We start from the raw sequence: 25,366 nt of genomic DNA, 5'->3' as shown, positions 1-25,366 counted from the left end.
AGTGCATATGACAGCCACAGTGCAGGGTTGTGGCTAGTAGCGTGTTAGTTCATTGCATTTGCAAAAGGGCATGGTGATCATTAGTGAGGCCATTAGCTGTTTCCTGGAAATGTCTCTTTATTATTTCAGCTGAAGGTAAACTGCTTTATAGATTTTTTCATATACCATTATCAAATATGTTCATTTGACTGCTCAGTACTCATTTAGCAATTTTGGACTACATAAAATTGAAATCCTTTTTGCAAGTGGGAATTTAGATTTTTTTATGTAGTTTGAAGAGATTAATTGCTTTGACCACAGCAAATATCCTGTACTTGTGTATGTGGAGGTTATTGTGTGGGTCGACTGTAAGCTTGCTATTGGCCAGGTTGTCTCGTGTCAGGTGACGATATTTGGTGCTAGACCACCGCCCAAGCTCTTAACCAGCTCCAAAATGACCAGAACATATTTGTATTTTTGTCAACCGTATCTAAATGCCAAGAATATAGTCTGTTGTTCTTCATATTTGAACCTGGTACAGCATAAGCTGCTTTCTCGCACGCTGAACCTGGTAAATTTTTTGTTCAGATTCAGAATTTTGTGGCAGGAAAAATTTTTGGTTTAGCATTATTTTGCATTGATTGTTAGGATTTCATTAATTGTTAACACTTTATTTTAGGGTCTTTTAACTAGGTGCTTATTATCATGCATATTACTAGAATATTGGCTGCTTATTACTACTTATTAAGCACATATTAATGCCTTATTCTGCATGATTTTATTCTACATTCTTAATCCTACCCAATACCTAAACTTAACAACTGACTTACTAACTATTAATAAGCAGTAAATTAGGAGTTTATTGAGGGAAAAGTCGCAGCTAATAGTGAATATGTGTTCCTTATACTAAAGTGTTAACTATTAATCTTTAATGTTGTGTAATTGGCAGTTTATAAGCTGAAGTGATTAAAGCTGTTGTGTATGACATCTGAATATGTTAATTACACTACCAGTCAAAAGTTGGAGTAATCCTTTATTATGACTATTTTCTACATTTTAGGTACACTCATAAAATTAAAGTTCTAAAAGAATTTTTGTTTTTCCCAGTGTTGTCATAGTAGAACAATTTTTGGTCCCCAACCTTTCAGGGAACAGATCTTAAAATAATTCTTAGTGTGAAGAACATACAGACTACAGAACTTTTTTTCACTATAAAGAACCTTTTGTCCAATGGAAAGATGGTTAAAGGTTATGTTAAAGGTTCTTCATGGAACCGTAGATGCCAATAAAGAACCTTTATTTTTAAGAGTGTAAATGCATTGAAACTGAAATAACAAAAATGGAGAAATGAGATAATGTAGTGACTAAAAAGTGTTAAATCAAAACTATCTTATATTTGAGCTTCTTCAGCTCTGCACTCTAGGCATATTCACTCAACCAACTTTCTGGCTAGTTTAAGAAGAACTCAATTCAGAGGTGGGGAGTGTTTTGATCTCTCTGAATCTGTCAAGAACCATATAAAAGTCATTGTGCTTTGGATTCTTTTCTCTTTAGTCTTCAAACCAACCATGAATTGGGCTTCGTTTTATGCTGTGATCAGTGGTGTGAACCGGCATTCGACAGGTATTGGACGCATCTGGCTGTCCGTCATCTTCATCTTCCGTATCATGGTGCTGGTAGTGGCAGCTGAAAGCGTGTGGGGAGACGAGAAGTCTGGATTTACCTGCAACACTCAGCAGCCTGGTTGCAACAGCGTGTGCTACGACCAGTTCTTCCCCATTTCTCACATCCGTCTCTGGGCTCTGCAGCTCATTCTGGTGTCCACACCAGCCTTGCTGGTCGCCATGCATGTCGCACATCGGCGGCACATAGAGAAAAAGATCCTCAAGATGTCCGGTCGGGGAAGTGAAAAGGAATTTCAGACCATAAAGATCCAGAAGTTTAAGATCTCTGGTGCTCTGTGGTGGACTTACATGATAAGCATCATTTTCCGCATCATTTTTGAGGTGGTTTTCTTGTACATTTTTTACTTAATCTATCCAGATATCAAGATGGTTCGTCTTGTGAAGTGTGACTCCTACCCCTGTCCCAATACAGTGGACTGTTTTGTGTCCCGTCCTACAGAGAAAACCATTTTTACTATCTTCATGCTGACAGTGTCTGGAGTTTGTGTCTTGCTGAACATTGCAGAGGTTATGTATTTAATAGGTCGGGCATGTATCAAATATTTTCAAGGAGCTGTAAGTCAACCTAAAGGACCTTGGCTCACTCAAAAACTGGGAACCTACAAGCAGAATGAAATAAATCAGCTGATATCAGAGCACTCAATCAAGCCTAGATTCAATGTTGGACGGAAACCTCCCACAGAAAAGAATGAGCGCTGCTCTGCTTTCTAAACTGTTGTCAGCCTCAGAGGTTTCATCCAACTATCAGTAATTAATGAAATGGGAATGTCTATAATCATATTAATATATTCTGATTGATTTACTTTTGCTCTGTGTGTTTAGTGCATGGCTTCTCAACTCTGGTCCTCAAGGTCCACTTTTCTGCAGAGTTTAGCTCCAACCCTAATCAAACTCACCTGAACCAGCTAATCAAGTTCTTCAGGATCACTAGAAAGCTACAGGCAGGTGAGCTTAATCAAGGTTTAAGCTGAACTGTGCAGGAAAATGCACCTCGAGGGCCAGAGTTGAAAACCCCCGTTTTAGTGGCCCCTCTACATGTGAGAAGTGATCATGGGGAAATATATGCTGGAGAACTGAAATATTACAAGTATACATCTTTTCCCAAAAAGCAAAAGAGATGGGAGGACTAACAGGGCGGTCACAATTGTGCGCAGATGAATGGCTTCAGATCTTTGCCTTGTAAATGGCGCCTAATTAATGTCATTAACATATAAAATAGCATCAGTCAACGTCCAAATCCTTTACTTGAGAATGGTGAGCAGCAAGAATTGCTTAGATTTCCAAATACCTGCAGTATACCGACTCTCTACCAAAAGGAAAAGCGCGTATGTCTGCTTAGACCCTGATGCGGCATTAAGCACTTTTCCATGTCGAAGACCATTTTTATAAATCTGAACGTTGGCATGGATTTTTGCTAACACTCTAAGTTCAAATCTGTGCATACTCACATTTTATAAATGAGGCCCCAGATTCCATTCACATAAACTTGCAAGGCTCACTGTGTTGTATGAAAGCGGAGTAGATTGTATGTAATACTATTTTTATTATGTTATTTAAAATGTATTATTTATTGATAACAGTACCCCTCGACTCTACCTAGGACAAGCAGCTGAAAAAAATATGGATGAATGGATGAAAACAGAAATCCTAGAGTAGCGGTCAGCATAATTGAGCAGAGGGATAATTATAGAAGCACGCTATAACTGATATTTTGACTGTCTAATATACTGTGTAGTATATTAGACCCCCCACCCCCTTAAGAATGCCATATTGACAAAATAGACATTTTTGATTGTGTTTATCTTTATGTTTGAAATACAAATGTGCATAGATTTTTGGCTTAAAATTTAATCAAATTGCCACTTTACATTTTTAGTAGTTTCTTTTATTTTCTTGTGAAATTTAAATGATTTGTGAAAATGGTGGTCTGAAAATGTAGAATATTTCATTCAATTTTTCCATTTGTAGTTTTATTTTAGTTAGATGTTTATTTAAAGGGCATTTTCTTAATCTTGTCTGTCTTGCAAAACTTTGCAAGCACATATTTGTTGAAAAGACCAAACAAATAGACTTGAAGCTGCATCATATTTATTTGATTCTAAATGCTTCTTAGTCTCACAATGTAAAGTTAAACTAGCTATCACAGCCTTATCTAACACACCTTTCATGAGTCATACAATCATTAGGAAATAATTTTCTTTGCAGGACTTGATGCTTGCAAATCCTTGATGCAGCTTTTTGCTTGTTATATCAACTTTGTCATTAAAAGAAATGCATTATATTGTACATTTAATACGACCATTTTAACTTCTCAATGTCCATGTATTCCAATGATTTCATGATTCCGGTAAAGGGGTTAATTATTTAAAAATAAACAAATATAAATAAATCTATTTTAAAGACTTTACCAACTGTACTGATTGTACAAATGAAATGTGTGATCACAGTTGTTTTCTGCACAGCCCAAATATTAGGAAAGGGATAGAAATGCTTTACATTATTCAGGTCAGTCATGATATGTGTAGGCTACTTTTTTTTAAACTGTCATAACAGAGTGTTTTTTTTTTGTTTGTTTTTTTAAACCATGTCTTTACTAGCACTGCTCTTGAATCAGCTCAGGATTTTCTCATTGGCAAACGACTCTCACTTTCAGTAGCTTATAAGTGGGGGTGTTTGGACTACATTTGAGCATGTTCTGAACCAAATTTAACCCTCAGAATGAATAGGAAAACTTTGAACATGATCATTTTATGTCATTGCTCACACAAAGATAGCGCAAATCATTGTTTTTTGGGCCTGTTTTCAGTGTGAATGAGCCATACACAACTGGGGCCTCATGTATAAAACTTTCCATAGATTTCATCCTAAAAGTGTGCATACGCACAAAGGCCGGATTTTGCGTATGCACAATCTGCGCACATTTTTAGTTTTATAAAACCACGCTTACGCCACAACCTGCACAAAATTCCTTTTTTAAAACTCAGTCAGAGAATGATTATGCGTACATGCATCTCCACCCCATCTCCTCCCCGAAATAACCATATATGGAGCTTACAACGCCTAGATTTACTATGCATAACGTCATCTGCATTTCATTTCAGTCCCATCCACGTGATACCGTTTAACGATATTAAGAAAATATGAGTCTAAATGCCATTTGTGCCATCACATTACATTACTAAAAATCATTCAGTAACCTTGTTTTAGAATAAATAGCTAAATCAAATAAATCATTAATTGTATAAAATACTGTTCATAGAAAGTTTTTAGAGAATGGTTATTCTCATTCTTTTCCACTGGCCAAATGTGACCCTGGACCACAAAACCAGTCATAAGGGTCCATTTTTTGAAATTAAGATTTCCAAGCTTTCCATTGATGTATGGTTTGTTAGGATAGGACTATATTTGGCCGAGATACAACTATTTGAAAATCTGGAATCTGAGGGTGCAAAAAAAAAAAAAAAAAATCCAAATATTGAGAAAATCGCCTTCAAAGTTGTCCAAATGAAGTTCTTAGCAATGCATATCTACTCACAAAAATAATTTTTTTATATATTTACGGTAAAATTTACAAAATATCTTCATGGAACATAATCTTTACTTAATATCCTAATGATTTTTGGCATAAAAGAAAAATCGATAATTTTGACCCATACAATCTATTGTTGGCTTTTGCTACAAATATACCTGTACGACGTATGACTAGTTTTGTGGTCCAGGGTTACAAATAGTATTTTTAATTGTTCTAAACAAATCAAATTTATGCAATTTTGCCTATAAGGTAAACATATATGTTAGGATGTTTATATTTTTTTAATAGAAACAAATAGGCCTTATTTTTGCATGGTAAATTATTGACTAACTCATCACTGACAAAACATTTTAAAAATAAAACGTGTATCTTACTGTTTCCTTCAAACTCTATCCTTCAAATGATGGTATTTTTTTATGATATTGGAAAGACCACGAGTCATTAGACTGTCTGTCTGTACAGTATGTGCAGCAGAGGTTGTACATACTGTCATCGGACTTATTCAAACCGGCCAATGGACTGTTCAATCACCAAGCGAGTGTCATTATGCCATTATGTTGCTACGCCATCTGCTTAGACTGAGTGAAGTGAAATTAAAGAAATTAAAGCAGAATTATCATGCGCCAAGCAATCTTCGCTAGTTTAAACATTAAAATACAGCATGCCAGAGGAACTGTTCAAAAGCAGTCCACTACATGTACATTTAAATTATATAAAAATGTTGTAACTTCTGGATAATGATTTCATGTAATTTCAGTGCTTAATGAGAGTGGCATATTTAATCTAAATGTAGAAATGGAAATGTTCAAATGGAAAACAGATTTAAAATAGTTGTTTACTTCATTAGGCTACTTCGCTCACTTCAATAAAAGAGTGTGTATGCATGGTCTAGAGTGTCCGTACGGCGTGCACATATTTACGCTGTTTTTTATATATATATATATATATATATATATACACACACACACACACACACACACATATATACATATACATATATATATATATATATATATATATATATATATATATATATATATATACACACACATACACACACAATTCCCAATATGTGCTTGCCATTTCAATGCCTTTTTTGTGTATGCAGCGTTTATACATCAGGCCCCTGGTTTCACAGTTTCTGTCCCAGCACTGGACATGTGTTCAAAGATGGGTACCATTGAATATGAACAATCCATACTGTATGAAACTCGGTTAAAAAAAAATAGGTTTAATAATAAAAATAAAAAAATAAAAAAAGTACAAAAATCAAGACTTTTGTAAATATAGCTGCAAGCAGCAATAAGGGGCCAAGCCCCTGAAGGGGCTGTAGCACAATATGGAGCAGGAAGAGCACAAAGGATTTCAACTCAATGTATAGAAGTTTAAATAAAAATGAAAAAAACTTTTATTTCTAATCCAAAAGGAATAAAGATCCGTACAATGCTGACCTGGATAATAAAGGAATCAAAACAACACAACATTACACACAATTTCATAAAACTGCTCCACCCTGAATTCAAACCCACAATCTTTGGGTAAGGTGCTCGTCAGGCCTCTGGCTTCAGACATTGAGGATGCACGTTCACTAGGCTGCTGAGGACAGCTTTCAGTGTGAGAATGAGCACATCAAAAGCATTGCAAGCTAACTAACAAGGTAACAAACACAGACAAGATCACAATCGGAGATGAATATCTTGGGAACGGTAGCAAATATCAAAAATCTGTTAAGTCATTTCTGTGCGGCTTGGTCCAAAGACCATCTGAGCTGATTTTAGACAAAATTGGGCAAAATTTGTAGGAGTAGTAGTGAAAAAACTTTTTAATTTACTTTAATACGGTGGACAGTCACATTTAAGTAAAATGACAAAAGAAACATTGTCAGAATCGGCATAAACCAGGGAACAAAACAACAGAAAAAATTTGACAATGTCTACAAAAGTTATAAGCATTTTTGCAAAATTCCTTACATCTCTGGAACACTAGGTGGCGCTGTGTTCAAACTTCTCAGGTACCTTCAGGGCTTTCTGATGATGATATATACTAATTGTTGTGGTAATATGTCAAATTTTTAAAAGATATTGCAATTTATGACAAAATTCAAAATGGTGGGATGGTTCATCCGATCCTGGCAAATTCAGTATCCTCGGACTCGGCATGACACAAGGAATCCACTGAGATTATGATTTTCTGACAAACTGTTTAAAAGTTATGAGCCAAAATAGCCATTTGTCAGATCTCATAACCTGTAGGTGGTGCTGTTTCCAAATTTTCGTTTCAATTGCTCAAAGTTTGGCTGAGATACAGTCTCTGAACTAATTTTGGGTCGACCTTGTAAAGTTTGTGACATCTTTTGTACAAAGATGAATAAAACAAACAAACAAACAAAAAAAAACTGTTCAGTCATTTATATGTGGCTCAGTCCAAAAGTTCAAAAGTTATAACCTTTATAAAAGTGAATATTTGAACTGATGGTGGCGCTATAGAGTTGGTCATAGAGATTCAAAAATTGGTCCAGTTACTATTCATCAATAGTATTCAATCATCATTTTCTCACGTTCCGTTGATAGGGTTGCCATAGACAGACGACTAACAATTACAACAAGGGCTAGGCCCCTAACTAAGAAAATCAAAACGCACTCTGTCCCACCTTGTGAAATTGTTGAAAGGTTGAGCCGCTTCAGTGGCCAAGAAGTCATTAGGCTTGAGACTGCACAGATTGTGCTATAGGGAGAAAAAGACACATTTTGAGGCATCTGATGGTATTCATGTCTATTTGTCTTACCAACCTTACCAAGTCCTCCTGAAATCAAAACTTAAGTTTTTTAGCTTTTAGTATGAATATATTAGCCTTAAGGTTATGAATAAGCTGTGTGTTCCAAAACAATGAAAAAAATTCGCATTTAGGAGATATAAGCATTCAAAACTTACAGTCTCTCACTTCCGCTAAAATGGATCACGGATTTTCATGACATCACCGCGGACTTCAGCTTCTCATCAAATCTTCTGTCCAATCAAATGCTCTCTAGAATCTGAAGTCCCACCCCTTATACACTATAAACAGACACTTTACTAGTTTCTATATGATGAATGGCACATAGTGCACTACATAGAGAATAGGGAATGATTCAGTGTAAATATGCTTTCCATTGACACAAATGAAGTCCGTCTTCGCGTTAGTGTCACGTGAACCACCGCAGCACGAACACAGTCTGCTCCGGTCCAGAGACACGAGAGCACAGAGCAGATCATATGCGCGAGTTGGCACAGACCATAAAATGTTCGGACACATTTGAATTCTACAAACAATGCTATATTTTAAAGCAATATGGAAGAGAAACGATTAGAGATTATGAGCAAAATTGGGTATTACGAGCTCAACAACTCTGGCCAAGCTGTGATTTAGGCGAAACACTATTGGCTATTTTGAAAAAAAGGGGAGGAGCTTCTAGATATACCCCACCCGGTCTACCTGTTTCATTGGAAATTACATCAACACAGTGAATAAAGCTGCGTGTTCCAAGGCACTACAGTGTGCCTTTAAGACTTCAAGCTTTTTATCTAACTTTAAAAGTTTTCACAAGCCACCAACATCAATTTTTGTCTAAACAAATTTCACATTGTACATACTGCTCTAAAAATTGTAGAGTGGGAAGAAAATCGACCTATACAGGAGCTATATGAGGCATCTATTTTAAGACAATTGCTAAGAAAATTGTTGCTGATGACACATTTTACATGAGAATTTTTACATGTTACTCAGGGAGAGGATTGAGGATTTTGATGTGCAAATCAAATTGCTACAAAAATTCTTTTGTGCCAACTGCGGTTAAATTATTCAATAGAGAATTGCAAAAATTACACATATATACATACATACATACATACATATATTTATTTATTTATTTATTTATTTATTTATATATATATTTTTTTTTATATATATATAAATAATTCTAACAGTTTTTTTTTTGCTTTTTCTTCTAATACCAAAACTTTTGACCTTAACCCATCCAAGAACTTTCAAGCTATACCCAACAAACTTTGCAGTACAGACATTTAACCTGTTCTGAACTCTGACTTTTCCCATAAAAAGCTTTTTAGCAAATGTAAGACCTGTAAACCATTATAAAAATGTTATGCCTTTTAAGCCATTTTAAACTTTCAGACAGGGTTATATGAAGCCACCGTTTCTACACATTTTCTCAAATGTTTTCAAAAAACACACAAACAAACAAAAAAACAAAACAAAACACAGATTCATTGAAATGTATTAACTAACTGGTTTCGTTGTAGAGAAAGACATTTATTACAGAACAATCTGTATTTATTGAGAATATTTATAATAGATGATTTTGTAGATCAAGTTGTTAATTTATAAGTTAGACCAATTTTAGTCACACAGATTACTGCTCGACATTTGGAAACAGTACAGCAAGCCGATAATGCTTAATATAAGACAATATATAAAAGACAGGCAAAGAATGCTGACTTCATGATCTAGTTTTCCTGGCTATCAGTAACTTGCAAGCCACCTTATGGCACAAATCATATATTAAGAACTAAAGTTCCTTTGCAACATTAGTGAGGAAAGTGATTAGTGAGTGCCTTTTAATATCAGATGAATTAGTTCCTTGGCAGAAAACACTAGATGCATGTGAAGTCAGCAAAACAGGAGGAATTCTTCTTGATGATTCCCAGCAGTTCACTCACCACCCTGTACATAAGAAAAAGTATGAACATGTCAGTAAAACAGCAGCCACCAAACTTTTTGGTTATCTTTAATCCTGTTGTTATTCAAATGTTTCCAAACATTCTAATCACAGTTTAAAAGCACAGAATTCTATAGTAAGTCACTACATGATCAATTTAAATATTCAATATACAATTTTTACCCTTGATTTTATAGGCCTTAAAACTGCCAAGTTTTAAAAGACTTTTTTTCCTCTCGCCATGTTGTGCCAAACAAATGTAAACTGATTTAAAGAAACAATTAAGGCAAATCAGTGAAACGTGAGGACTGGTCCAGACACTCACACTCTCCACGCTGGCAGTCTAGCGCATACGCATGTGTAGACTGTGTTTGGGCCCGTCCACACGCTCAAGCTTCTCAAAATGTCTCCTGGCATTCCGGATGTTGATGAGGGTAGCAGCTGAAGCTGGAAGAGAGTAAGAGGCTTTACTCTGGGTCACAATGCGCTTTTCTCAAACCTCATTTGCAGTGCAGATGGAGAAAGAACAATTTGGAGGGGTTTTGAAATGCAAGGAAGGATAGTTTCTAGTTACATGCAGGCTCTGAAAGCTGCCAAATCTTTGTAAATGAGAAACTGTCAAATCCAACACAAGTTAAGTATGAAACACCACAATCTTAGGTCCCATATTGTTCTGATTTTTTCATTATGGTCATTCACTTTTGTCATTTTTTACAAGCATTTTTGAAATACTTGAAGCAGGAGAATAAAGGCTTACTATACTTTTTTTTTTTGTCTATTCTTTGTCCATTTTATCAGCTTTCATTCTTGTCTTCTCTTTATTCAAATAAACCACTGTGTCAATGATCAGACATACCACTTCATCAATGCCATTTGAATAAAAGTAAAATAGAAGAAGAAAAAAAAAAAAAAAAAAAAAAAAAAAAAAAAAAATGGCAGAAGATACAAATGGAATATGCTAATGTATCAAACATGACAGTGATGAGATGGAATGGAGATCAATCGGAGGGTGTTACCATGTTAATATAATGCACACTGTAACATGGCTTCAACTTTTAAATAGTTGAAAACATGGAAAATTAACCACTTGACCCTTAATATTCAAAATAATGGAATATATATGTTAACATCTCAAAAATGTGTTTCATGGTTTCACTGCCCTTCAAAGACCCAGGAATTTGTATTTTGAAAACCAAATTCCTACAAATATAATAGCTAAATATTGCTAAGTAACGAAACATGCTGTCTGTTTTGATGCAGAAAAGTTAGTTCATGCATTCCTGTCCTCAATACTAGATTATTGTAATTAATGGCTTAATGTCCTAGTCACCATAATCAAGCTTCAGTTTCTTCAAAATGCAGAAACTTAACAGGACCCAGAAAATGTGATCATATCATGTTTCATATCATTTGCTGACAAATGCCCACTGCCAACTACAGAATTGATTAGCCAAACATGGAGGGCCATTTCATGGTCTTACTCTGAGCACTGTCTGCCTCTCAAGTAGATTTAGAACACAATTCAAGTACTATTAATAAATAATTTTCCTTACAATTAGGGCTGGGCGATATGGCAAAAAAAATAAAATCTCGATTTTTTCAGAACGATTGACCAATTGACCAACGATTTCGATTTTTTTAATGTTTAACTAGCCAACTTAAAAACTTAACTACAATATGATTCAGATAACATTCTCTTCTATTCCAAGTGCACCATGCCTGAAGTGATCAACATGGTGTAAATGTAAAACAAATAACTTATTTGTTAAATATCTTTGCAGAAAATATGCATGAAATATGAAGGCAAATGTTGTACAAACTTATTTTAAACATCCTACATGCTCAGAAATAATATAAAATAGGAAAAAAGCTAAATATTTCTTAATCAAAAAGTAATAGCAATAAATAACACCAGTAATAGGCTATTATTAACAGAAAATGTTTTGTAAAACCAGAAAAAACCAGCAGCTTTCTGCCCGTCACCATCATGCAAACATTAAATATCAAACATACAAAAGTAGTTCTTTACAGTTTTTTTTTTTTCATTTGATTGCGCTATTTTTTCTTATTGTTTTTATGTTTGGTGGACTTGTTTGGCTGTTTCACAGCATAGTCAAAATGCAGCGCTCAAGTATATATAAAAAAAAAAAAAAAAAAAGTTCAACTTGCGTTTAGCAACTTTGCTTTTTCCCCTTTCCACTGCCCGTGTCTTGTTTTTTTTTTTTTTGTTTTTTTTCCTCAATGCAATAACGCATTTCTGAGTGAACAGCCGCTTAGACTAGTGATATGTTCTAAGTTCATACGAGAGCAGTTAATCAGGCCCGTCATCTTGTGGTCAGATCATTTTCTTCTCTTAACGCTGTATTGTCAACATGTCTAATTGTAACATTTGCTAACATTTTTATTCAAAATTGCAATTTCTCAATTTAAAAATAATAAAATCAAGACAAAACATTAAATTTAAATTAATCGAAAAAAATCTGAAAAATCGCTCAGCCCTACTTAGTTGAAACATACTAATCAATTACTTATTTAATGAACGTGACTAGTATTACCCAACTTAATTTAGATAATATTTGGCAAAAATAAATGTTTTCCCCACATGTAAAACCACAGTTGAGTGTAATGTGAGATTATTTGGTGGCAAAAACCATTGCCATTCCTGCATGCTGATGCTTACGTATAGACGGGTCTGACATGATCACCATGACGTAAGTGTTGGAAGTGAATACGTCAATAAAGGCAGCAAAGTTAGAGTTGCGCACTTCCATGCTTTGGAAAGAGGCCGCCAACTTGCTGTGGGACAGTAAGAAAGGTCAAAATTACCATGATGCTGTGTTCAGCGCTTACAACTACATGAATGGAATCTGACTGACCTGCAGCTCAGCTTGAATTGCTTGATGATGTTACTGATCTTCTCGAAGCGATGAGCATCACGTTGTTCCTTACACTGATAATGAGAGATCACCTGACAAGACAAGCATACATGTCAAATAACTCAGAGGCAATCGGTGTAAAGCAGCTTCACACAGTAAGTTTTGTTCATGTTCACTTTGCTTTTCCCTTTTGTTTTTTTGTTTTGTTTGCAGTGTTTGACTGAAGCCGTACACCTGTCAAACAGTAATTGTTATTTAAGATAAAGGTGTCAGAAAAATGACCACAGAAATAACCTGCTCACTATCCAAAGAACTACAGTTTCAGACATTTGGTGCTTGGCGTTTAAGATGCAGGGCTGGGGGTCCTCCAGGACAGGTTTGGGAACCACTGGTCTAGACTGACTCACAATGATCGGTTCCGCTCTAATCTTCAGGAAAGCTTTTAACCTTTTGGACGTCTTCATGTAAATCACAGGCCGAGCGCCGATGAGTCTGTACTGAATTGACTCCGTTGTCACTTCAGTTGCCTTTAGTTTAGTTGTAGTAGCCCTACAATTTAGTTTTATAGAGTTGACAAATACATTTAAAACAAGATTTTTAGTTTATTTATTTTTGCCCATGTAAAACTGGGCAAAAAAAAAAAAAAGGGCAATATAATCACAACATGAGGTCAGGCCCAAATTGTGCAGCATAAGTTTGAATATATGCAAGTATTGTGTGCGTGTGTAAGCATAGTGTTTCAGTTTGGTACAAACCAGGAAAGTAGCTCTTTCAAAAAGCAAGACTTCATCTGCCTCAATTATCTGAGCAAAGTTGCGCAGATTGCACTCAAGCTGCTGTACATTAGGAATGAGCTGATAGACGATACTGGACCATGCCTGCAGACACAAACACAGATATCATCATACTGAACTTTCTGACTGTCTGTGTGTATGTGAAATTACTCATATTCTAATTTATTCAATTGTATTCTTTATTTTTCCTTTTTATGAATCTTATCTTTTCTTTATGAATTCTAGTTATTAATTGTCATCATTAATTGTTATATTCCTTATGTTGCATGAATATTCATTTACAAGTTATTGATTTCTACCATATACCCTGATATGTTTGATTATTTTCAAATGCAAGCTCCTTCTGTGCTGTAAGATCAAGTGGACGATTTCCTTCAGAATTAATTACGTGATGTACCTTGGTATCAAAATATGTCTATTACCCTCTCTGCAGACATGAGAATGCAAGACCTGCGATATTCTCTTAAAGATATTAAAACCACAATTGCTTATTCCGTGTGCCTTACAAGGACCATGGTGACCTAAAAAGACCTGTCTTGAGTGCATCATTAAATGGTTGTAAGAGAAGTACAAAGAACTTCAATAGGTACTTTTCCTTGTCCCTTCCAGTTACATATAGTAGGCACAGCATATAAAATAGACTCAGGACTTCCGCTGCTGCTTCTCTTTTTCCTCTCACTGCATTCTGCAAATGTCTTATATCTTATAAATACTCTGATCTTAAACTTCATCTGTTAGATACAATACTTTGGATATTAATATTAATGAGCAGGTGCAGAGAAATGCACATGGTCTTACTTTATACAGCGTCTCATCCCAAATGGACGTTCTAAAGCAGGTGCAGGCCAGTGGGCGAGACAATCTTTTCAGGTCCTCCTCACGCTCTTTAAATATCTAAATAAAATAAAAGACATTAATTAACATGGTTTGTGTCAATTTCAATGTATTTTACTAGTCTGAAGACAGTCTGCATGGACTTGCTTCGGACTCATTACAATAATGGAGGGGTGCATTTCATTTCAGTAATGAGAATTTGAGGGGAACATGCTTTTGTTATGTAAGAAAATACTTTAATGGTCCTAAAACAGGCTTGGTTTAATGCAAGCAAAATATATATTCTAATTTTTTTTTTTCTATTGATTCCTGGGAAGCCACTTTATTAGGTGGTGTCTTTAACTACTATGTACTTACATAAAAAAAAATGTAGGTACAATGTACTTATTGTATTGATGTCGTATTGCAAAACACTTGTTGCTATTGAGTTGGATACGGGTAAGGATAGGGACAGGTTTGGAGGTATGGCTAGGATTAAGTTTGGGTTAAACAGTGTGTAATTTGTGATGAACTTACAGTGTAATTTTAGATGTAATTACAAAAATTAATTAGAGCTGTAATTATATGCAGAGATTTTTAAAATAAGTACAAACATAAGTAAAATATAAGCACATAATAACTGCATTGTATGAAATGATTCATTTTAATCTTAGTACACCGTAGTTACAGACATTAAATATAAAATGGGGCCATTTTTGGGATTCAGTGTGACCCGGACATGTCATTTCTTGAAATTAACAGTCAAGGGATAAACAAGGAAAAAAGGAAATTCATGCTAATGTCATACCAGATCTCTCTGATCCTCCTGGACGAGGTCCATCTTGTGTACCAGGCAGAAGATCTTTGCGTCAGGCGAGTTCTGCAGGATAGCTTCCAGACACGACTGGTAGTAATGCATATCTTTCTCCAGCTCTCGGCTCTCCACATCAAAAACGTAGATCAACACCTCTACATTGCGAAAGATGTTATCTCTCTGACTCGTGAAGTAGTTTTCCATGAAAGTGTCCTGTCTGTACAATTCACATTTATAGATGAAGCGAAAAAAGTAAGCATCTTCACAAAAGCCATCCAACAAAGCTCTTTCGTACAGGGGGTCTCATGACACTCACCCACCGCAGTCCCATAGGTTCAGCACCAGATTGCCCAGAAATCGCACATGAGAGTGCTCCACATCAACTGAAATGAGAAAAACACAGCTGATTTTAACCTTTCACTGATCAATAAACACATCAATGATATTGATTTGGTTAAACATATGCAAGAGCATCTGAAAAGAAAACATCCCAGGGCTTTCGTATCTCAAAACGATGAGACGGCAATGTAAGTATTTGGATTACTGCAGTGAAGTTTTACACAGCACTAGACTCGACGGTTGTCAGTCTCATATTTTTTTGCTTAATACGGCTGCATTCATTTTGACCTTTCACTGATCAATAAACACTTCAATGATACTGATTTGTTTAAACATTTGATCTACGATCCAGGCACAACATGTGTCATGAAAGATAATGTATGTTGACATATTAACATCTGCAACTCTCCAAGTCTTGAAAATTATTTAATATCTTATGTAAGTATACAGTATAATTTAAAAGAAGTACCACAAATTATGATTTAAGCCACTGAGCAGAATAGCCAATGCAGAAAACTGTCCTAAAATAGGATTTTTTTAGTCAGTCAGTCAGTCTGTCTGTAATAATCAGCATATGACCAGTAAATGTTTTAATGTTTTGGGAAATTTTCTCCTCCTCTGCAGCTCTCAAATCTCATTTGCATTTCTGCTAAACATAAAGCTCTGATCATAAAACACGCAAGGTCAAACAGAGTATGGTGTCACTAAAGCAAAAATTAATGTATCTTGAGGTGTCATGCAGGCTTGGAACAAAATTACTTTGAATCAAACATGACAGGATTTGCATTTTTTTAACTGTTTCTTGTAAATGTCATACTTGTGGCTCCAAGGCGGCGAGTGTCTCTGGCGATGTAATTGGCAAATATAATTGACCTCATACTGGTCTTTCCTGATCCACTTTTACCCATCAACAGCACCTGCAAAAAGAGCAGACGGTCATTTCTGCACCACATTCACGAGTGGACAGCAGGAATCATTTATTTAACTACACGCTGTCAATTGTGGTAAAACTTAATGGTTTTATGGACACGGTCATGTTTGATACTGTTGCTATTACCACATGGTTAGTTATTAGGGGTCCAAGCACCAAAGGTGCCGGAACCCTACTGTATTTTTACTGATTTTCTTCTTATTATTAATCTTTTTCTGCCCTAAAAGTGTCTGGCCAACCAAAACCGTAAGTCCTAGAAACACCAAATTTGGCAGGATGGTCCCAAATGCCCCCCACTACTCAGGTGCACACACTCACCATAGGTGGCGCTATAATAAGTATTTTTACGTTTTTGCTTATATCTCCACAACCATACAGGTTACAATCAAAACTCTTTTTTTCCTCCGATTCAAGCTGAACAAAACATATATCTCAAATTTTTGCCATGCATAAAATTATTCTGCCATTTTTAACTTTTTGATAAACAATTTTTAAAACTCCTTCTCTTTCTTGGACACCATTTGTCCAATTAACACCAAATTTTGTATGTATCATCTAGAGACCCTGACGATAAAAAGCTGTCAAATGAATTTGGATTCATCAAATGGTTTTGAAGATATAATTTAATAAGTGTATGGAGCCATGGCTACAAAATGAATGGGCTTTTATCTTCTAAACGGTTTAACTAATTAAAATTCTTTTGATAACTTTTTGTCACAAGTGTCTGTAGAGGATACATGCAAAATTTCGTATTCATCAGTCAGGTAGGAGGAGTTAGAAAGAGAAATTTTTGCCAACTCAAAATGGCCAATGGACTACATGTTGTAATAACGTTGTCCACTAGAGGAAACCACAGGATAAGACATCTATTTTTTTCAGTTTGAATGTATGAATCCAAATCTCACAGAACTTCATACACATGATACTAGGCCATAATACTAATATTGTCCACCAGAGGAAGCCACAGGATAACAAATCCTTTTAGATCTCAGTTTAAAGTCTGTGTAAATGGTTCAATATATTGATTTGACTAAATGCATATAAATTCATTATAGATTCATAAAGTTTAACAAAGCTCAAAACTGTGTAATGCTTATAGATCATTTAATGTTTATGTTGGTTGTCATAGTTTATGAGTATGCCCTTGTTTGTCAACATGGTTTCTGATTAGTTAATTGATGTTTCTAGTTTAGTGCCTCATTTTGTATTTATACCCAGTTTAGTTCAGATCTTTGGTGTTGCCTATTGAATGGTTGGTGTGTAGTGCTCCTGTGGTTTTTCCTGAGCCTTCCTGTGCCAAAGATTTTTTTATTGTGTCGAGTAAAAGGACTGCTGTATTTTTATCAAAGCATCATGTTTTCCTCTCTTCTGTCACTGACTCGTGAGATTTATATATCCTAATAATACTGAAAATATGTCAAGCAAACAGACATGATTAATTATATTGCTGTCAATTTAAAATTAATGCCATTTTATTTGTTATATCTATGGCTCCATTAATTTATTCTTCAAACAATTTATCCTCTGTAGTATCATGGTGTGCATCCCAACATCTCGGGCCACAGGCAGAAATATATTAAATTATTAAAATAATTTTTGCAGGCTGAATAAGTAATTTCCTTTGGAAGTCCCTTTTGACACCAGCATGTATTGCTAACTTGCTTCATCAAACCCAAACTATCATCCACATGGGCCATTTATGCTTGGACCCCGATGAATGCCGCTTGCGACTATATTTTAGAATGTGGTTGTAACTTCAGCTGAACAAAACATTTCAGGATTCACACTTGTAAGCAGTTGCTGCTGTAAAAGTGACTGTGAAAGCAGCCATTGTAAACACCTTTCCTAATTAGGCCTACACTGCATAAACCACATCTTTTGTGATAAATAATATCATTAGGTAAAAGTTCATATCATAGACTAGTTACAGTTTTTATTTATTGGTAAATTATTGGTTATTTATTGGTAAATTAACCAAATGATCAACTATTCAGAAAATAATCAATAGATTAACTGGGAGATAAAAATAATTGTTAGATTATTCGATTAATCAACAAAAAATAATCATTAGTTTCAGCCCTATTACTATTACATTTATCTGAAATACAAAGCTTTTGTAACATTATACACTACCGTTCAAAAGTTTGGGGTCAGTAAGAATTTTTTATTTTTTTTTTAAAAGAAATTAAATAAATTAATACTTTTATTCAGCAAGGATGCATTAAATCGATCACAAGTAACAGTAAAGACATTTAAAATGTTACAAAAGATTATTTCAAATAAACGCTTTTCTTTTGAACTTTCTATTCATCAAAGAATCCTGAAAAAAAAATATTGTACAATACAATATTTTGTATTCAATTCAGTGGTTTGGAGTGCGTATCAAACTCACTTTTGTGGCCAGCGGTTTAGACATTAATGGCTGTGTGTTGAGTTATTTTGCGGGGACAGCAAATTTACACTGTTATACAAGCTGTACACTCACTACTTTACATAGTAGCAAAGTGTCATTTCTTAAGTGTTGTCACATGAAAAGATATAATAAAATATTTACAAAAATGTGAGGGGTGTACTCACTTCTGTGAGATCCTGTATATTTATTTATTTTTATATATATATATATATATATACACACACACACACACGTACGTGTTTGTCAGATTACGTCACAAGTTGCACCTGTGTCGACCTGCACCTGTTGAGCATCAGCTCTGCTTATTTGCGACCCAACGCTAATTTGCTCTGCTCTTAGTAGATTGTGTTGGTCATTATGTAAATGTTTTGACTGCGTCTGTGTTCTTTAATTTGCATGTCAGCAGTAGATCACGTGCAAAACTTGCCACTCCCATCGTCGAATTTGTGGAATTGCACTCATGCTAATTTGCCCCGTTTAGTAAATCTGGCCAAAGTCATGCAAATATTTCCATTTTGCTGTCAGGAGTGGACGAGCCTAAGGCAAGCGAGTTAATTTCCACTAAACTTCACAGTTCACACTTCAGTGAACGAGCACTGCCACGCAAATTCACGTCTAACAGACGGAGTGCAATAGAATATGAGCGCCATAATTTTACTAAAATATTTGTGCCATTTTACTAAAATATTTGTTGAATAATAAAAATGCCATATGAAGAATTTTAAATTTATAAGTGTATTTTTTGTGAGAGCCGTAACTCTAAAGTGATTATTGTAATGGGGAAATCAAAACAGCCCAATATAATTAGTCTGTGCTTTTGTTTTTATTTATTTTTATTTTTAGTTCAGTGAATTTAACTTCTGCTTAAATTATTATTTATTATATTATTATATTAAAAACATTATTTTTATTTTTAGATTCTAATATTACAATGTTAGACAAACAAACAAACCAAGATACGATTTTTTTGGCCATATCACCCGGCCCTAATAGACAGTGCACACGTTAAAAGTTGTATAACAACTTAAAGTGAAACATCAACAGTCAGTGTTATATAACAGTGTGGTTAAACTCACCTTCTTCTTCATGGCTGTGCTGGACATTTCCCTGCTCAACTTCACTTTACCACTGTAAACCGCTGTAATATGAAGAGATTCAACACCTGCAACAAGACCATAATACACAAATCGTTACTCTTCTCTCTGGCTTAGTATCAATCAGGACTCAGGTAGAGTTGTCAAAAGTACTGAAATTTTAAAAATGTGACGCTTTGAGCGCTGTTGAGCGGATTCGTAAACACCTCTTATTGGCCATTGTGTTGACGTGCTCATCGGGTATGTCTGTGATTGGCTACAGTGATCAACGCACAGCAGCATTTGAAAGCACATGGAAGTGTTTGAATTTTAAGGCGTTTTGAAAGCAGGAGCGTTTGAATGCAGGCGTCTATCAGTGAACTGGCCTGCTTTCAAACGCTTCTTTGATGACTATTTACAACGTTTTTACAGCGTTGATCATTGAAGCCAATCATCGACATATCCGATGAGCCGTGAACACAATGGCCAATAAGAGGTGTTTACAAATCCGCTCAACAGTGCTCAAAGCGTCACATTTTTAAAATTTCAGTACTGACTAGGGAACGAAGTCGGTACTTTTGACAACTCTGCTCTCAGGACTGTATTCATTTAAAACTCTATAGGTTGCGTTCTAAAATTTTCATCAGTCACATTTATCACTGTAGGGCTTCTCATTCAGCAGTATTCTGATGTGAATAATTTTATTCTACATAACTGACGAAATGAGAAGAATTAAAAAGCATAGCTACTCAATCAAAAAGGATGGAGTTGTTTCTCTCACCCAAATCTGATTTTCTGCAGATTCTGGTAGTTTTTTTGTTGAGACTGTTCACATGACCTTTTAAATGTGGCCTATATCAAGACCCATTTACACCAGGCAATGGCCTCACAAACATCCTAAGGTTTGTTCAACTTCAAATGTGATCAGTTAGATTTGCCATTTGCAAACAGAGGAACTGGAAATGGAGCTAAGTTGAGTCGGACATTGCTTCCTGTAGTGACGCTTGCGCAGCGTTTGCTTTCTTTATTGTGAATGTATTATATTAGATGTAATATATTCTCAAAAAAACAAAATGGTACCTTGGAATTTTTTCAATCTTTTTTCAAAAAATAAAACAAAAATAACGATTTTATTCAACTATTTGAACCGTTGTTATACGTAGTGAACTCAGTGCAGGCTTCCTTGTTTACATCCGAACGCCAACTCAGTATTGGCTGAAGCTGAATACGCGAGCAGCACGACGCATGCATGTGAAGCTGACACAGGATCCGTCCAATAATGAGCCGGCATTTGGACGTAAACAAGGAAGCCTGCACTGAGTTCACTGCATATGACAAGGGTTCAAATTGTTGAATAAAGTCGTTATTTTTGTTTTGTTTTTGTGCACAAAAAGTATTCTCGACGCTTAATAACATTAAGGTTGAACCACTGCAGTCATGTTGACTATTTTAACCATGTTTTCAACTACCTTTCTGGACGTCAAAAGGTGCAATGACATTGCTGCCTATGTGTGGATCAGATACCCTCAGATTTCATCAAAAATATCTTAATTTGTGTTCTAAAGATGAACGAAGGTCTTACGGATGTGCGACATGAGGGTGAGTACTTAATGACAGAAATTTCATTTTTGGGTGAACTAACCCTTTAAAGCAACACCATGGAACAATTGCTCACGGTTCCCCCATGTGGTTGATAAGTGCAATTGTCTGTTACCAGTGTCTGAAATACTGTCACTATATAAGCTTCCCTGTGGGCAGTGCAATACACATGAATTTGTTGACTAAGCTGATGGAACCGGCGAATGCAGAATCCTCATTTGGAAACCATGTCCACCAACCAGGTAAAGTAGCCCATGTTACATTATGTTATACAAATATCATTACATAGTTTTATTTATTGTTACTCCAGAATTGAAAAGTACAATGACAAAAAGAACGGTAGTATGTTAGCCTATTTTTTTTTGCTTGCATAGTTCATATGTAGCATTGTTTGCAATGGGTGTAATTTGTATAATAGAATAAAATGTTGTCCGCATGGTTTTTATACTTGCATATTAGATCGTTTAGCTGTTGGCTAACTCCACCCTAAACACGAAACTTACAGTGTGACTTTAGCTGCTAGGAGGCTGTTCAGGTAGCAGTGGCAGTAGAATTCGTCTGGTTAAGAGTTGTTCTACCACTGAAATAATTTTAGAGACATTATTTTAAGGTTGAAAAACTACATAGTGTTGCTTTAAGTATGACGTTTAAATGTAATAATTTATTAAAACTGATTCATGTCACTTTCAGTGAGCCTAAAATTAAAGTGATCGCAACTCAAATGCAATTTATCACTGAATAATCCACTTATACACATACAGTTGCCCCAAACAGGAGCACGTGTAGAGTATTTTAAATGGGAGGCCAGGCTCTGGCACTGCCTCAAAAGAGAGTGGCTGCAAGTGACCAAAATGAGGAGATGGTCCTCACTGCAGAACACGAGACCCCACTTTACATAATCCCTAATCCTACCCGTCTCCGACACCTGGATCTAAACCTACCCCCATCTCCACCCCCTGGATCTGGATCCAATTCCTCCCACTTTACATATCCCTTAACCTACCCGTCTCCGCCTCCTGGATCTTGTGTGTTCTGCAGTGAGGGGCTACTGAAAATGAGTGTGATGGGGAAAAAAACAAAAAAAAACATGATAAAATCTATGGTACAGGTACATTATTTAAAAGTGGTAACCTGCAATTGTTATCTTAGGGAGCTATTTCTACATGATCTAACCCTTAAATTTAATTGCATCACTGTAACCTCATGTGTAGGTTGATTCAGTGATGTTTAATATAGGACTAATTGTCCTCTTGTTTTGTCTCTGTCCTATAATGATGTCAGTGAAATTACATGTGACAAAAGTTGCTAGATTTAAGCACTAAAATTCGCTTTGAATTGTTATTTTCACCAGACACAGTTAGAAATTTACTGGCACTATTAGAAACTTTAGTACTACAAAAAAAAAAAAATAATAATAATAAATTCTTTAGATAGGCAGACAGATAAACAAATTATGCTTGAGACTTTCCTAGAACTAACTTTGAGACATTTTGCACATTAAGCACAGTGGCGATTTCTAGTGGATGTAAATGGTCATTTTTCCCCAGGTTCACACACGGGTGTCAATCAGACTAACAACAGGTCAAGTACATCATCATCATCATCATCATCATAAAATTGTTTAGACAGTAACGTTTGACAACAACGGAGTGCCGTAATTCTTTTGCCTTAATTTTGTTTTCTAATGTGTAACCTACCCAACTTCATTTTGTGAAATGTAAGCCATCGTTCATGCTACATGCTACTTGGTTTGAACTTTTGTACAATACAAAGACAGTCGTAAACATTTGTGTGTCTTAAGTGTCCAAATTAATTCTGAGGGCAGAGACACACTGTGGCTTTGTAAGATTTCGTTTTTGTTTGGCACTTCCCGCTTATGACTTATTCAGATCTCAAATACCATATGAAAAAATGAAGATAGCTCTTATTTTTCCTCTGCTGAAATCGGTAGCTCTACACTAGCGCTTTGCTAAATACGACAGAAGAGTCAAAACAAAAGAGACGATTGCTGTAAATGTGGATAATGTTGGCAAATAATCACATACCTGATTAAACTCCCCATCGGTGTTTGTCTCTTGTTCCCGAACGGTGACTATGAGCACGTGACTAATTGCTGCTGTCTCGTGATAGGCTTATTCGAGATGCATCGGCACTGCGCAGACCGATCGGCGTATGACATCATAGTACCGCGAGAGCGATTCAAAAGCATAACGAGTCCTACGCTCTCCAAACGCTCTCGCGATGTCACTTTGATGTCACACGCCGATCAGTCTGCGCAGCGCCGATGCATCTCGAACAACAAGCCTATCGGTGCAGTAGGGGAGGAGCTGAAAACTGAGACGTGAAGTAGGACACTTTCTGCTTCCCGTAGTGACGTTTGCATATTATGTCACAGCTGAAGTGAAATAAATGCAATGTTTGTCAAATACACAGATGTTTCAGAAGCATTTTCATTCAATACTTTATGTATTGCTTACAGTGTCTGTACAAGAATAAAGTTCAACATAAGCATATACTATTTAAATATCAAAGAAGTGGGGTCTACGTTTTTATCTGTTATATTTTGATAAACATGACAAAATATAACATTGAGACTACATGAAAAGAGCTTTACCTGTTATAAAAATACAGATTTGTGCGCATTAGTAACTGAAGGTTTCAGAATAAACACGAAACACACGTGATTGTTGTCATGCGGTGAATTCAGCCAATCGTGAAACAGCTATGTCGTCATCAGCGCTCGTGCAGCCAGTTTGCGCTGGCTCCTCAACATTGTTTGGAAGAATAAAACTCATTTTGTCAGAAAATCTGTAGGCCTACTTATGAACACCATTGAAAAGGGGGGTTTAAACCTTCTTGATTTTACCTATTTAAACAACAGCTTTAAAAAAAAATTGGATAAAGAACTTTATTAATAAGCCTGCATATAAATGGAATCTGATCCCTAATGTTATTTTTTCCCAACAAGGTTTAAAATTTTTATTAACCTATAATTATAACATAATGAAAATCCCTATCAAATTATCCCTTTTTCATAGGCAAATGTTAAGCTTGGTCCCTCATCTTTAAACACAATTTTAGACCTCATATATAATTTGGAATAATGGGACCTATAAACATAAATCTCTTCTTTGATAGTTGGTTTAAAATGAAAAATGTTTTTGTATCTCAACTTTTCAATCAGAATTGCTCAATTTGTGATTATTCTGAGTTCTTAGTAAAGCATGGAATTCCTGTTACTCCAAAAGAATTTGCAATTGTGGCTGATGCAGTGCCACAAGGAGTTCTTATGCTTTTTAAAGGGTTTTCTTTTTAATCTTTTTGTCACTCAGTGGATCTGTGTAAGACATTTGTAGGTAAACAGTGCCTTTCTTCATCTAAAAAAAAAAAAAAAAAATAAGAAGAAAATTAGAGTCTTGTTTCAGGAGGAGTCTGTTTCTATGCCATAGCCTATGTAATTTCTTACTGAAATGGGCTTGTAGGCCTATGTGACATTCCCTGGAAGAAAGTTTGGACATTACCACAAATACCAGGGCCTGTATGTATAAAACTTCTCAGAAATACTCTTAATAATAGTCTTAATTTTTGACTTAAGTGTCAAAAAAGTTCTTAGTAAAGAGTAGGACTTTTCTAAGAGTAGGAGACTTTTATAAAGAAGCTAAAAGCAACTTTTAGTAAAGTCTAAGACTGATTCTTAAGTGCTGACTTAAGTGTTGTAAACTAAGGACTACAATGATGTCAACTTGATATATGTCTCCTCATTTACAATTGGAGCGATGATGTGAACACAAGTTCCATCAATGGCT

At 35.5% G+C, this 25,366-nt stretch overlaps 2 protein-coding genes across 3 annotated transcripts; one reads left to right on the top strand and one right to left on the bottom strand.

Moving 5' to 3' along the window:
- Positions 1–11: 11 nt before the first annotated feature.
- Positions 12–6,108, top strand: gjb1b (gap junction protein beta 1b). Its single transcript, XM_051860390.1, has 2 exons — positions 12–135; positions 1,534–6,108. Exon 2 carries the CDS (start codon positions 1,548–1,550, stop codon positions 2,373–2,375), a length of 828 nt encoding a protein of 275 aa, XP_051716350.1. The 5' UTR covers positions 12–135; positions 1,534–1,547; the 3' UTR covers positions 2,376–6,108.
- Positions 6,109–9,451: 3,343 nt separating this feature from the next.
- On the bottom strand, positions 9,452–23,831 carry rraga (Ras-related GTP binding A). Of its 2 annotated transcripts, none has more exons than XM_051860388.1 (11): positions 23,606–23,831; positions 19,965–20,050; positions 16,362–16,461; positions 15,522–15,588; positions 15,200–15,422; positions 14,377–14,472; positions 13,540–13,662; positions 12,785–12,876; positions 12,589–12,704; positions 10,234–10,355; positions 9,452–9,913 (listed from the first exon to the last, which is right to left on the bottom strand). In XM_051860388.1, the coding sequence occupies exons 2-10, from the start codon at positions 19,989–19,991 to the stop codon at positions 10,252–10,254; spliced, it is 948 nt and encodes a 315-aa protein (XP_051716348.1). In that variant the 5' UTR covers positions 19,992–20,050; positions 23,606–23,831; the 3' UTR covers positions 9,452–9,913; positions 10,234–10,251. The 2 variants fall into 2 exon arrangements, with proteins under 2 accessions (XP_051716348.1, XP_051716349.1); XM_051860389.1 differs by lacking the exon at positions 23,606–23,831 and adding an exon at positions 22,564–22,584.
- Between the last annotated feature and the right edge of the window lie 1,535 nt (positions 23,832–25,366).

This window comes from Ctenopharyngodon idella, chromosome 14, assembly GCF_019924925.1.
Source record: "Ctenopharyngodon idella isolate HZGC_01 chromosome 14, HZGC01, whole genome shotgun sequence".
Lineage (NCBI taxonomy): Eukaryota > Metazoa > Chordata > Actinopteri > Cypriniformes > Xenocyprididae > Ctenopharyngodon > Ctenopharyngodon idella.
Note: the sequence above shows the minus strand (reverse complement) of the source record. Positions and strands in the feature narration are given on the sequence as shown.

Excerpts from the sequence above, each read along its gene's own strand:
- rraga (XM_051860388.1), bottom strand. The coding sequence starts at position 19,991 with ATGTCCAGCACAGCCATGAAGAAGAAG. Across the intron at positions 12,705-12,784 it reads CAATTCAAGCTGAGCTGCAG|CAAGTTGGCGGCCTCTTTCC; the intron begins GTCAGTCAGATT and ends ACTGTCCCACAG. Across the intron at positions 10,356-12,588 it reads CATGTCAGACCCGTCTATAC|CTTCAGCTGCTACCCTCATC; the intron begins GTAAGCATCAGC and ends ACTCTCTTCCAG.
- gjb1b (XM_051860390.1), top strand. The coding sequence starts at position 1,548 with ATGAATTGGGCTTCGTTTTATGCTGTGATCAGTGGTGTGAACCGGCAT.